The 13,710-nt window shown below is 41.8% G+C and overlaps 1 protein-coding gene across 1 annotated transcript; it reads left to right on the plus strand.

Moving 5' to 3' along the window:
* Positions 1 to 667: 667 nt before the first annotated feature.
* LOC143040775 (uncharacterized) lies at positions 668 to 7,531 on the plus strand. The gene is made up of 3 exons (XM_076212208.1): positions 668 to 742; positions 3,236 to 3,475; positions 3,623 to 7,531. The coding sequence occupies exons 1-3, from the start codon at positions 668 to 670 to the stop codon at positions 7,529 to 7,531; spliced, it is 4,224 nt and encodes a 1,407-aa protein (XP_076068323.1).
* The last annotated feature ends 6,179 nt before the right edge of the window (positions 7,532 to 13,710 follow it).

Here is a 13,710-nt window from a genome sequence, read left to right on the forward strand (position 1 = left end):
TACATTCCCACTATCCATGCTCTCCGCTCCACAGATGAATTTGTAGAGCCCCTTAGAAACATTAATCTTCAGGGAATCCTAGCCTTCCTTGACGTAGAAAGTTTATTTTCGAACGTTCCCGCAGAAGACACCATTAAGATCATTTTACAGAATGTCTTCAATCACGATAGTCTCCGAAGATATCACGTCTCACCCTAGAAAATATGCTACGGACTTGTACAAAAGAAGTTCCCTTTAGATGCCCTTCAGGCAAATTTTTTTTCCAAACTGATGGCGTTGCTATGGGTAGTCCCTTAGGTGTACTATTTGCTCAGACCTATATGTGCTATCTTGAGAACAATGTCCTCAATACTTTCAGTTTAAGCCAGAAACCCAATATGTACCTTAGATATATTGACGACATTTTCGTAGATATTGAAGGAGAGGAACAACTAGAATGATTTAAAAAAAAAATAGAAGAAAACTCATGCCTTAGTTTCACCGTCGAGAGGAGCGTTGATAACAAAATCCCTTTTTTAGATGTGTTTCGAGTGAATGCCCATCCAAATACAAGATTAACGTGATACGTTCTTATGTCACGAGAGCCTTTAAAATTTCTTCCAATTGGCTCCTTCTCCACCAAGAACTAAATAGAATAAAACAAATTCTAACTAATAATTGATTCACCATGACACACATTGACAAAGAGATTAAAATTAATATGGAAAAAGCCATCAGCAACAATACCAAAGTAGATATTAAGGTGAATACATTTTTTTTACCAAAATACAATGTCCCCTGCTTATAAAACAGATGAAAAAGTACTAAAAGACATTATATATAAGAACTGTAAGCCCAAAAAACAAGAGGATAAACTGAATTCAATTATTTATTACCGCAATCCAAGAATTTCGTCTCTTGTTATGAAAAATAATATGACTGCCACTAGAGACAAATTAAAACAAAACCACGGTTTGTATAAGTACTCATGCAATATTAACAAAGACGGTAGGCTTTGCAACAAAGAGTACATAGACCTCACAACGCAAACATTATAACAAAAGGCTGACATTTCACATGCAAAACGGTCCCATAAAAAATCACATCACAAAAACACATAACATTATCGTATCACGAGACCAACTAAACGAAAACACAGTCCTAATTCCAAAAGACCAACGATAAAAGAAAACTGAAATGTCTGAAGGCAGTTTTCATAAGAAAATATATTCCAAATATTAACATCCAGCAAAACACGTGCGGACATTTGGAAATTTCGGGACACCCCGCGTCACGCCACGAAGACGAAAAGTCCTGTAACACTCATAAACCACCATCTCTCCTAGTATTCCATCATGTGTAACATTTGTATTTATAAGCATGTACGTATCATTAGAAATAAAACTTACCTGAAGATGCCTAAGGTATAGGCAAACCGTCGTAGTGTTATTGTTTTCACTTCCACTATGGACTCGATCGAAGATATTATTTATTATTTACCAAGTTCTAGGAGGAGAATAATTAGAATAATTGAAAGTGTTAAGAAAAAGATCACGAAGGCTAAGTATGCTGTAATATTTAATAGAAAATATCTTATCGAAAACCTGCTTCCTAAATTTACTAATATATATAGTACATACATATACATATATATATGTATATATACATAAATATACATATATAAATGTGTATTTATATATACATATATAAAATATAAAAATGTATATATATAAATATATAAATTCATATATATGTATATATATATATATATTTATATATATATATATATTTATATGTATAAGTATATATATATATCTATATGTATATATATACAGATATATATATATATATATATATTATATATTTATATATATATATATATATATACATATATATATATACGCACACACACACACACACACACACACACACACACACACACACACACACACACACACACACACACATACACACATTTATATTATATATATATATATATATATATATACATATTGTAAGGTATACCTCTACTAACCACCTATTACCACCTAACAACCACTACGACACTTCTGAATCACACCCCGCCACGTCGCACCATGTTTCATCGAGCCGGCTTCAAACCCTCGAAGCACCTGAGGTTTCGACTCTCTCCTATAAAATGAGGGTTCACCGCCCCATGAGTCAGTCTCAGCTGTAAGCTGAATACACTCGCTTCTAACCTGGTGTTGGTGGACGAGAGACGATATCGGACTACTCATCATCCCTTCGGTGCTGGTAACGTAGGGCGTTGCGGAAGGAACCAAGTTCTCTGTGCACTCAAGTTCTTAATTTGTTCAAGTTCCTAGTGGTCAAGTTGAATAGCGTTAAGTTAATTTAAGATAAGTCTAATTTAATGTTAAGTTTAATTGTATTTGTTGGGAATGTCAGTTGGTAATAAATATTGTTAAATGTTATTGTATGCTTTAAATTCATTCACTTCGAAATGTTATGTATGTTCCCCCCTTAGACTAACCTTGACGTACGTAACATTTGTGGGGGCCCGTCCGGGATCTGACTCGTTGATCGTAATAAGTCATCGTAATCACTCTGATTCTCTCTAATAGTTTAATAATTGTATTTAACTTGAAATTGAAAAATATTTTCACCTGGAACTTGACTTCTCTCCGCAACGTCTCTATACGTTGTGTGCATTTATTGTGAATCCTGCTTGTACCTGCTTTAAATTCTCTATAAATGGCCAAATAGGGGTAGTTAGTACAGTAGGTTGTTCTATGTATTGTTCTTACCGACAGAAGTGGTGTACTCCCACATACAGCTTGCAATTGTGACTCCTTTTCCTTGCTTACTATAAATTATGTGAATTTACTTTATGCACGATTACGTCGCTGTAACTTGACCAACCCAAATACTCTACTTTTTACTTAAACTACAGAGTATACCTATGAATAGGGCCCTTGTTTTACAGTAGTGTGGGCTGCTGTCCCCCTGTTTCCTTTTGGCTTGTTACGAGTAGAACGTACCTTGCAAGAACCTAATTCGGTCTTGCCACTTAAGTTTATGCCAGGTGATAAACTTCATGATACCTGTAAGGCCTTTAGCTTATTCTCGAGTTAACTTGCCAGGCTCTAAGCAGGTTTCACTTATATATATATATATATATATATATATATATATATATATATATATATATATATATATATATATATATATATATATAGAGTACGGAATCTTTTAAATTTAAACCATGGCTAAGCAGAGTGATTTCAAAGCGACTGAGTTTGTGGGTAACCCAGAGATCCAAGAATTCAAAGAGACTAATATTTGTAAGGACGATTTAAAGTATATAGCAAAGACCTTCAATATCTCTTTCAAACCTGACTTAAGGAAAGATGAGCTACGTGCTCTAATTCTAGCTCACTTAGGGGATAAAGATGTCCTCGAAGCTTCACGTTCGTTACAGACTTCAGATCCTAATCTATTACTTGAACTAGAGAAAGTGAAGCTAATGTCTCAACAAATGCAAATAGACTATGACAGAGAAGAAAGAGAAAAGGAGAGAGAAGAAAGAGAAAAGGAGAGAGAAGAAAGAGAAAAGGAGAGAGAAGAAAGAGAAAAGGAAAGGGCTCATGAACTTCAACTTAAGCAATTAGACATTCAAAACAATGCCAACTCTCCTAAAACTAAGACTGATTTGCTGAAGTATGTCAAGCTTATACCTACATTTCCTGATAGTGATCCTGAGTCTTTCTTTAGGGAATTTGAATCCACAGCTCTACACTTTGAAATTCCTAAACCTGACTGGGTTTGGCTTATTAAACCTAAGCTGTCTGATAAAGCACTTAAAGTATGTAATAATGTGGACGATAACACTAATTATGACGAGGTTAAAGCAGCAATTCTAGCTTCGTACTCAATCAGTACAGAAGGATACAGACAAGCATTTAGGTCACTTAATAAACTTCAGTATCAAACTTACCATGAATTTGCCTCTGAGAAATTAAGGGGTCTTAAGAGGTGGTTAAAGTCAGCCAGTGTTAATACTTTTGATGAACTTGTTAATGTTATAGCATTAGAGGAATTTATAAGAAAGATTCCCTACTCTATCAAAATGCACCTCATCGATAGGGGAGAAAATGACCTGATTAAGGCCGCACAGTTGTCTGATGTGTTTTCCCTGGTCCATCGTTCGCCCACCAGGGAGAGGAGAGTGCTCCAGCATAATGTAAAGTCTAATAGTGGGTTTAAGGATGGTGAGCTGGTAGATCAGAGTAATTTAAAAACAAATCTAACCTGCTCATTTTGTAAAAGACGTGGACACCACATAAAACAATGCCCAGACCCTAAATGTAAAGTGTCACAAACTACTGCTCCCAGCAAACCTGTAGCTGCAATTCTGTCTGTGCCAACCAGTAAAACTGCCGATATCTTTCAGCCTTTCCGTTCACTTGGTGCCGTGTCTCTGGAGGATGGTGGCGAGGTGCACCCCATTCGTATCGTGAGAGATACAGCTGCTGCCCAGACGGTTATACTAAAGTCATCTGTTCCTGGTATAGACAGCAATTATACCGGCGAAAGTGTGTACCTCTATGACTTTAACAGCCAGTTTCCTTTGAGACTAGCTCGGGTGCACCTCAGCTGCGGCATTGTTCAGGGACCTGTAACGGTGGCGGTGAGCGAACAACCTTCCCTTCCTATCCCAGACTGTAGTTTACTTCTTGGTAATGACATAGCTGGTGGACTTGTACAAACTCCTGCTCCTATCATTTTGAGTGACACTCCCTTAACGCATAACCCTACTGATGAGTTAGAGCGAGAACAGCCAAATTTGTTCCCTAGTTGTGCGGTAACCCGATCCCAAAAATTAAAAGACACACCTACACATTCACCCCTTCCTCCTCCAAGTGCTATTCCACAAATATTCACTGAACAGAGTTTATTAGAAGCACAACAGAATGACACTACTCTAACTCCCTTACACTCTAAAGTAGTTCCCAAGGAAGATATTCTACATCCTCCATCATTCTACTATCATGATAACATCCTCATGAGACTTTACAGACCACCGCAATTATCAGATGATGACACCTGGGCAGAATGTCACCAAATTGTATTACCCACCAGCTTGAGAACTCCTATAATGGAAGTAGCTCACCAAGGTCTCTCAGGTCATTTAGGAATAAGGAAGACATATCTTCGCCTTCTGAATGAGTTTTATTGGCCTGGCATGAAAAAAGATGTAGCTGAATTTGTTAAGAATTGCCACCCATGCCAGATTGTTGGGAAACCTAATGAAACTATACCACCATATCCATTGCAGCCTATTAAAGTACCTTTTGAGCCTTTCAGTGAATTAATTATAGACATTGTTGGACCTCTCCCAAAGACAAAGAAAGGCAACCAGTACATTCTCACCACACTTTGCCCAACTACAAGATACCCTGATGCTTTTCCTCTTAAGAATATCTCTGCTAAAACTGTTGCTAATACACTCACTAACTTGTTCACGACCTTTGGAATCCCAGAAGAAATCCAATCAGACAGAGGTAGCAATTTTACCAGTGTTCTATTTGCAGAAGTTCTAAAGCTGCTCGGTATTAAACAAACTCTATCAACAGCTTACCATCCTCAGTCGCAGGGGGCCTTGGAACGTTTTCATCAGACTATGAAATCTATGATTAGGAAGTTCTGCTGTGAGGAAGACAGAGATTGGGATGAGGGCCTGCAATTTCTTCTATTTGCCATAAGGGAAACACCATCAGAATCCCTAGGGGTCTCACCTTTTGAGTTGCTCTTTGGACGCAAGGTAAGAGGACCCCTCAAGGTCATCAAAGATCATTTGATCTCCTTACCTTCTACAAAGTTAGTCACGGTAAACAATTACATTACCTCTCTTAAATCTAACTTGGATAAAGTTCGTTCTTTTGCCAAAACTAACCTAGCTCATGCCCAGTCTGTAATGAAGACTAACTTTGACTCAAAAGCCTTGGTCAGAGAGTTCAAAGAGGGGGACTTAGTCCTGGCATACATCCCTATCTCTGGTTCACCTGTTAGCGCTAAATATCATGGACCATACAAAATTTCTAAGAAACTATCAGATTCTAACTATGTAATTTCAACACCCGACCGTCGCAAGGCTACCCAACATATTCATGTGAACCTAATTAAACCATATAAGACCACTAGCCCACTACTAGACTATGAGAAACAAGTGTTAGCCGTGAATACTGTACCTAATGTTATGTCTCATACACCTAATAATGCCATGTACATTAATTTTGACAAGATTTTACCGAACATTGACTCCCATCCTACCGATAATTCGCATATACTTGGTAACCTAGTTCCCTACCTCAGTCAGCTCACGAATGAACATGCCAATGATGTAACTGAAATCATTCACAAATATGACTCTCTCTTCAAAGATGTGTCCGGCATCTGCAACATTGCCACTCATGACGTGAAGCTTGTACCTGGATCTTCTCCTATTAGGCACAATCCTTATAGAATCCACCACCAGAAGCGAGAGCAGATGAGGAGTGAGGTCAACTTCCTGCTCGACCACGGATTGGCCAACCCGAGTCAATCCCCCTGGGCTTCGCCGTGCCTGCTGGTGCCGAAGGAGGGAGGTCAACTTCGCCTGTGTACGGACTATAGGAGAGTCAACTCTATAACTGTTCTTGACGCATATCCATTACCCCGCGTTGACGACCTAATTGACGAGGTGGGAACAGCCCAGTACATTACTAAAATAGATCTAATGAAAGGTTACTATCGGATACCTTTAACAGAAGAGGCTAAATTGATCTCTGCTTTTACAACACCATTTGGCCTCTATCATTATAATGTCATGCCCTTCGGAATGAGGAATAGTCCGGCCACCTTTCAGAGGGCAATGAACTACCTATTGCAAGACTTAAAGGGTGTGGGGGTGTATTTAGATGACATCTTGATTTTTTCTCATGACTGGCAACAACACCTCCAACAGGTAGATGCTGTGCTATCCAGATTATGCCAAGCCAACCTGACTGTCAAACTCTCCAAGACCAGCTTTGGAAAGGCTACAGTGACGTATCTTGGACATGAAGTTGGGCAAGGCATCGTTCGACCCAAAACTGCTAACATCTCTCCTGTCATGGAGTATCCTGTTCCCGCTACCCGGAAGGCGCTCATGAGGTTTTTGGGTATGGCAGAGTACTATCGGAGATTCTGCCCGAACTTCGCCGAATCTGCACTTCCTCTCACCAAGCTGACCAGCGGTTCTGTTCCATACAAGTGGACACAAAATTGTCAAGCCGCGTTCGAACATCTTAAGGCGATGCTTACAAGGGATCCAGTTCTACGGTCACCAGACTTCACTAAACCCTTCGTTCTCCACACCGATGCTAGTGATGTCGCTATTGGAGCTGTACTTCTCCAGGAGAACATAGACACTCTTCACCCAGTGGCCTACTTCTCTGCAAAACTAGACGTCCATCAACTCAACTATTCTACTGTAGAGAAGGAGCTACTGGCTATAGTGGCTGCTATCAAGAAGTTTGAGTGCTACCTTTAACCTAGCATAAAACCTCTCAAAATATACAGCGACCACAACCCTCTGACTTTTCTACACCGTAACAAAACTTCGAACCAAAGGATGCTTCGGTGGTCTCTGTTCCTTCAACCATTTAACATAGACATCCACCATATCACCGGATCCCAAAACGTATTGGCCGATACCCTGAGCCGTATATAAACCATCTTATTCTCACTCACCGCCTCTACATCCCGATGTGGCGGCGTCTTAATGGTGGGGGAGTGTAAGGTATACCTCTACTAACCACCTATTACCACCTAACAACCACTACGACACTTCTGAATCACACCCCGCCACGTCGCACCATGTTTCATCGAGCCGGCTTCAAACCCTCGAAGCACCTGAGGTTTCGACTCTCTCCTATAAAATGAGGGTTCACCGCCCCATGAGTCAGTCTCAGCTGTAAGCTGAATACACTCGCTTCTAACCTGGTGTTGGTGGACGAGAGACGATATCGGACTACTCATCATCCCTTCGGTGCTGGTAACGTAGGGCGTTGCGGAAGGAACCAAGTTCTCTGTGTACTCAAGTTCTTAATTTGTTCAAGTTCCTAGTGGTCAAGTTGAATAGCGTTAAGTTAATTTAAGATAAGTCTAATTTAATGTTAAGTTTAATTGTATTTGTTGGGAATGTCAGTTGGTAATAAATATTGTTAAATGTTATTGTATGCTTTAAATTCATTCACTTCGAAATGTTATGTATGTTCCCCCCTTAGACTAACCTTGACGTACGTAACATTTGATATATATATATATATATATATATATATATATATATATATATATATGAATATATATATATATATACATACATACATATACCAAGGCTTTTTCCCCCTTCCAAGGGGGGTAGCCAAAAAGGGAAAGGCATAAAAACACTCCCACCCATTTCATCCCTACATACACTCCACACCCCTCCCACCCTTCCTCTCATCTGAGCACCTCCTGGATGACGGGTCATCCCTGCACCCTGCCCACCGCCCTGGGTCAGAAGCAGTGTCGCAAGACACAGTACATCCACAGCAAGGCCGCTTCATTTAATCGGCGACCCCCCCTCTCCATCCCTCTTTGCATATAAGGCGAGGACGGGGAGAAATCCCTTCGGGCTGCGTCAAAATTTACTCACACATACTACCCCACCCCCACCCACCCCGCCCATTCCTCCTCATGCAGTCACAACATCATCCATATACAACCATTCTCCACTCACCTCTGTCTTCCGTCCTCTCCCTTCCTTCCTCAACAGACATTCCCCTCTTCCCCAAAGCCCCCTTCACCCCATCCATCCACCTCATCCTAGGACGTCCCCTCATGTTCACTCCCTCCACATCTGCCTTCCATACCTCTTTTACTAGTCTTTCTTCACTCATTCTTTCCATGTGTCCAAACCATCCTAATATTCTTTCATCAACCCTATCTCCCAAATCCTTTTTCACCCCTGTTCTCCTCCTCACCTCCTCATTTCTCACTCTATCTAGCCTAGTAACCCCCACCATACTTCTCAGACACCTCATCTCAAACACATTCAAACTCCTTCTCTCTTCTTCTCTTATGTTCCACTTTTCTGCCCCATACAGTGCTGTTGGCACAATCACTCCTTCATACAGTCTCCTCTTCGCATCCATTCCCAAATGTCTATTCCTCATTACACTCTTTAAACCACCAAGGCATTTACTCGCTTCTCTCAATCTATATTCTACCTCCACCTTCACTCCACCTTTTCCTGCTACACTTGCACCCAAGTATCTAAAACTATCCACTTTCTCCAGTCGCTCTCCCTTAATGTTCACTTCCAGTCTACTGCCACTTTCACCCCTTGTACATCTCATCACCTTACTTTTACCCACATTTATCTTTAGCTTTCTTCTATCACATACTCTCCCAAACTCTGCCACCAGCTTCCTCAATCCCTCCTCTAACCCTGCCACAAGCGCAGTGTCGTCCGCAAACAACAGCTGGCTCACCTCCCACTTTTCTCCATTTTCTTTAACCATCTCCAATCCCTGACTCACTACCCTAGCATTCACCTCTCGCACCACCCCATCCATGTATAAGTTGAACAGCCAGGGCGACATAACGCATCCTTGACGAAGTCCCACCTTTACTTCAAACCACTCACTCTCTCCATTTCTAATCCTAACACATGCTCTACTACTCTCATAAAAACTCTTGACAGCTCCCAAAAGCTTTCCTCCTATCCCATAAATCTGCATAACCTCCCACAGTGCCTTTCTGTCTACCCTATCATAAGCCTTTTCCAGATCCATGAAAGCCCAAAAAACATCCTTCCCCTTTCCTATAGCTTTCTCACATATCTGTCTTACCACAAAGATCTGATCTACACAACCTCTACCCGTCCTAAAACCACACTGTTCCTCACCAATTACTCCTTCTGTTCATCTCCTAATCCTCTCAATTAAGATCCTCCCATAAGCCTTCCCTACTACACTCAACAGGCTAATCCCTCTGAAATTACTACATTCACACTTGTCCCCTTTTCCCTTGTAAAGAGGAACTATACAGGCACTACTCCAGTCCTCCGGTACTCTACCCTCTCTCCAGCAAACATTAAATAACCTCACCAACCAGTCCACCATCACTGAACCTCCCTTTTTCAGACATTCTGCATGACATCCATCCAGACCAGGTGCCTTACCTGCTTTCATCATCTTTACAACTGCCTTCACCTCATCCTTCCTTATTTCTCCTCCATTCTCCTCACTCATCACTCTCATTTTCTTCGCATTTCCCACTGCAGCTATCTTTCCTTCCCTATCCTCCTTCACATTCACCAACTCCCTAAAATATTCTGCCCATCTTCCCCTCACTGCCATCTCTTCCATTATCAACTCTCCATCTGTACCTTTTACCTTTTCTTCCCTACTTGATTCGCCTCCTCTTCCTCTCTTAATTTCTTTCCAAAACATCTTTTTATTACTTTCAAAATTTTCTGTCATACTCCTACCCCATTTCACATCTGCTCTCCTCTTTGCCTCCTTTACCTTTTGCTTTACTTCTCTTTTCTTTTCTTTGTACGTCTCATATGACTCCCCTGTCCTCTTTTGTAACCAATCTGTGAATGCTCGCTTCTTCTCTTCTACAACCTTCTTTGTTTCCTCATCCCACCATTCACTACCCTTTCTTCTATTTCCCCCTGTCCTTCTTGTTCCACACACCATCCTTGCACACTTTAAGACTCCCTCCTTGAACCATCCCCATTCCTCCTCCACACCCATCTCTGCTCTATCCTTTACTCCCTCCCACTCCTCCTTCAGCTTCTTTTCGTACTCCTTCTCCTTTTCATTTTCATTCAAGGAGTTCACTCTAAGAACCTCCCTACCTTTTGTCCCTTTCCTCCTTCTCCATCTATCCTCCACTCTCAGCTTACCTTCCACCAAAAAATGATCTGATATTCCCCCACCCTCTCCCCTTAGCACATGTACATCCTTAACTCTTCCTATCATAATCCTATTTACCACTACATAATCCATTAGCGCTCTATCTACCACCCTTCCCTCCACCACCCTCTCCCATGTGTACTTATGCTTGACTTTCTTCCGAAACACTGTATTTGCTATCATCAACTCTCTTTCTAGACACATTTCCACCATCAACTCTCCACTACGATTCTTTCCTGGAACTCCACACTTCCCAACCACTCCATCGATTGGACCATTTCCCACCCTAGCATTAAGGTCTCCCAGTACTATTACATTGACATTTCTTCCTAAACCCTCTATGCACTCATTTAAATCTATCCAAAAGGCCTCCCTTTCTTCCATGTTCTTCTCACTGCCCGGCCCATATGCACTTACAAAGACCCACATCTCCTTTCCCAGTTTCACCTTCATCCACATTATCCTTGAGGAAACCTCCTTCCACTCCACTACCCCTTTACCTATCTCCTCACTTACTAGAATAGCCACCCCTTCCCTCCCTCGCCCTCTCTTCACTCCTGATAACCTCCCACTTACACTCCCAAACTTACACTCACCCTTCCCAGTAGCGCACGGGATTCGAGCCCGCTGCATCTGGACCCAAACTTCCAAGACACCCGCCTTACACCGCTCGACCATCGACAATATAAAACCATGAGAACTCATAGTCAATCTGACTATCGAGATTGGGGAGGGCGCACACTACACCCCATTAACCACCATTTCACCCCATGGTCAACCGCACTCGTAGGAAGGGTAAGGACCGGAACGAATCCCTTGCACGCTTATCGCCAACATAACTATATGAGAAATTCGCTAGTGAACAGCGACATCAATCAGACAATCCTTGACAGTAGCGCACGGGATTCGAACCCGCTACACCCTGGAACCAAACTTCCAAGACACCCGCCTTACACCGCTCGACTATCGATGGTATAAAACCATGAGAACTCATAGTCAATCTGACTATCGAGATCAAGGATTGTCTGATTGATGTCGCTGTTCACTAGCAAATTTCTCATATAGTTACGTTGGCGATAAGCGTGTTGGCCATCATCACTGTACCTCCCTTTTTTCAGACATTCCGCATGGCTCCTCCCTTCTCCTCATTCATCACTCTCATTTTCTTCGCACTTCCCACTGCAGCTATCTTTCCCTCCCTATCTTCCTTCACATTTAGCAACTCCCTAAAATATTCTGCCCATCTTCCCCGTACTGCCTTCTCTTCCATTATCATCTCTCCATCTGCAAGTTTTACCTTTTCTTCTCTACTTGATTCGCCTCCTCTTCCTCTCTTAATTTCTTTCCAAAACATTTTTTTATTACTTTCAAAATTTTCTGTCAAACTCTTACCCCATTTCACATCTGCTCTCCTCTTTGCAACCTTTACCTTTTGCCTTACTTCTCTTTTCTTTTCTTTGTACCTCTCATATGACTCCCTCGTCCTATTTTGTAACCAATCTGTGAAAGCTCGCTTCTTCTCTTCTACAACCTTCTTTGTTTCCTCATCCCACCATTCACTACCCTTTCTTCTATTTCCCCCTGTCCTTCTTGTTCCACACACCATCCTTGCACACTTTATGACTCCCTCCTTGAACCATCCCCATTCCTCCTCCACACCCAGCTCTACTCTACCCTTAGCTCCCTCCCACTCCTCCTTCAGTTTCTTTCCGTACTCCTTCTCCTTTTCCTCTTCGTTTAGAGAGTTCACTCTAAGCACCTCCCTACCTTTTGTCCCTTTCCTCTTTATCCATCTATCCTCCACTTTCAACTTACCTTCCACCAAAAAATGATCTGATATTCCCCCACCCTCTCCCCTTAGCACATGTACATCCTTAACTCTTCCTATCATAATCCTATTTACCACTACATAATCCATTAGCGCTCTATCTACCACCCTTCCCTCCACCACCCTCTCCCATGTGTACTTATGCTTGACTTTCTTCCGAAACACTGTATTTGCTATCATCAACTCTCTTTCTAGACACATTTCCACCATTAACTCTCCACTACGATTCTTTCCTGGAACTCCACATTTCCCAACCACTCCATCGATTGGACCATTTCCCACCCTAGCATTAAGGTCTCCCAGTACTATCACATTGACATTTCTTCCCAAATCCTCTATGCACTCATTTAGATCTATCCAAAAGGCCTCCCTTTCTTCTACACTCTTCTCACTGCCAGGCCCCTATGCACTTACAAAGACCCACATCTCCTTCCCCAGTTTCACCTTCATCCGCATTATCCTTGAGGAGACCTCCTTCCACTCCAATACCCGTTTACCTATCTCTTCACTTACTAGAATAGCCACCCCTTCCCTCCCTCGACCTCTCTTCACTCCTGATAACCTCCCACTTACACTCCCAAACTTACACTCACCCTTCCCTTTCAACTTAGTTTCACTCAAAGCCAACACATCCATCTTTCTTCTCACAAACATACTACCTATCTCTTCCCTTTTACTCTCATCTGTACCACATCCACGCACATTAAAAGACCCAAACCTTAGGGTGCTGGTCCGAGGATTTCCAGCCCCTCTTATGCCTTCTTTTTTACTTTTAGGAATTGCCCCTGTGGGGCTACAAGGAGAAGGATGCCTAGTCCCACTCCCCGTCCCTTTCTTCTCGCTCTTACGATCCAAGTGGGAATACTTGGTGGCAGTATTCTTTTCCCCCACCACAGGGAATTCCCCCATCACAGAAAAGGAATACTCAGAGAA

Source organism: Oratosquilla oratoria, chromosome 29, assembly GCF_046742065.1.
Source record: "Oratosquilla oratoria isolate Oo_2021 chromosome 29, ASM4674206v1, whole genome shotgun sequence".
NCBI lineage: Eukaryota > Metazoa > Arthropoda > Malacostraca > Stomatopoda > Squillidae > Oratosquilla > Oratosquilla oratoria.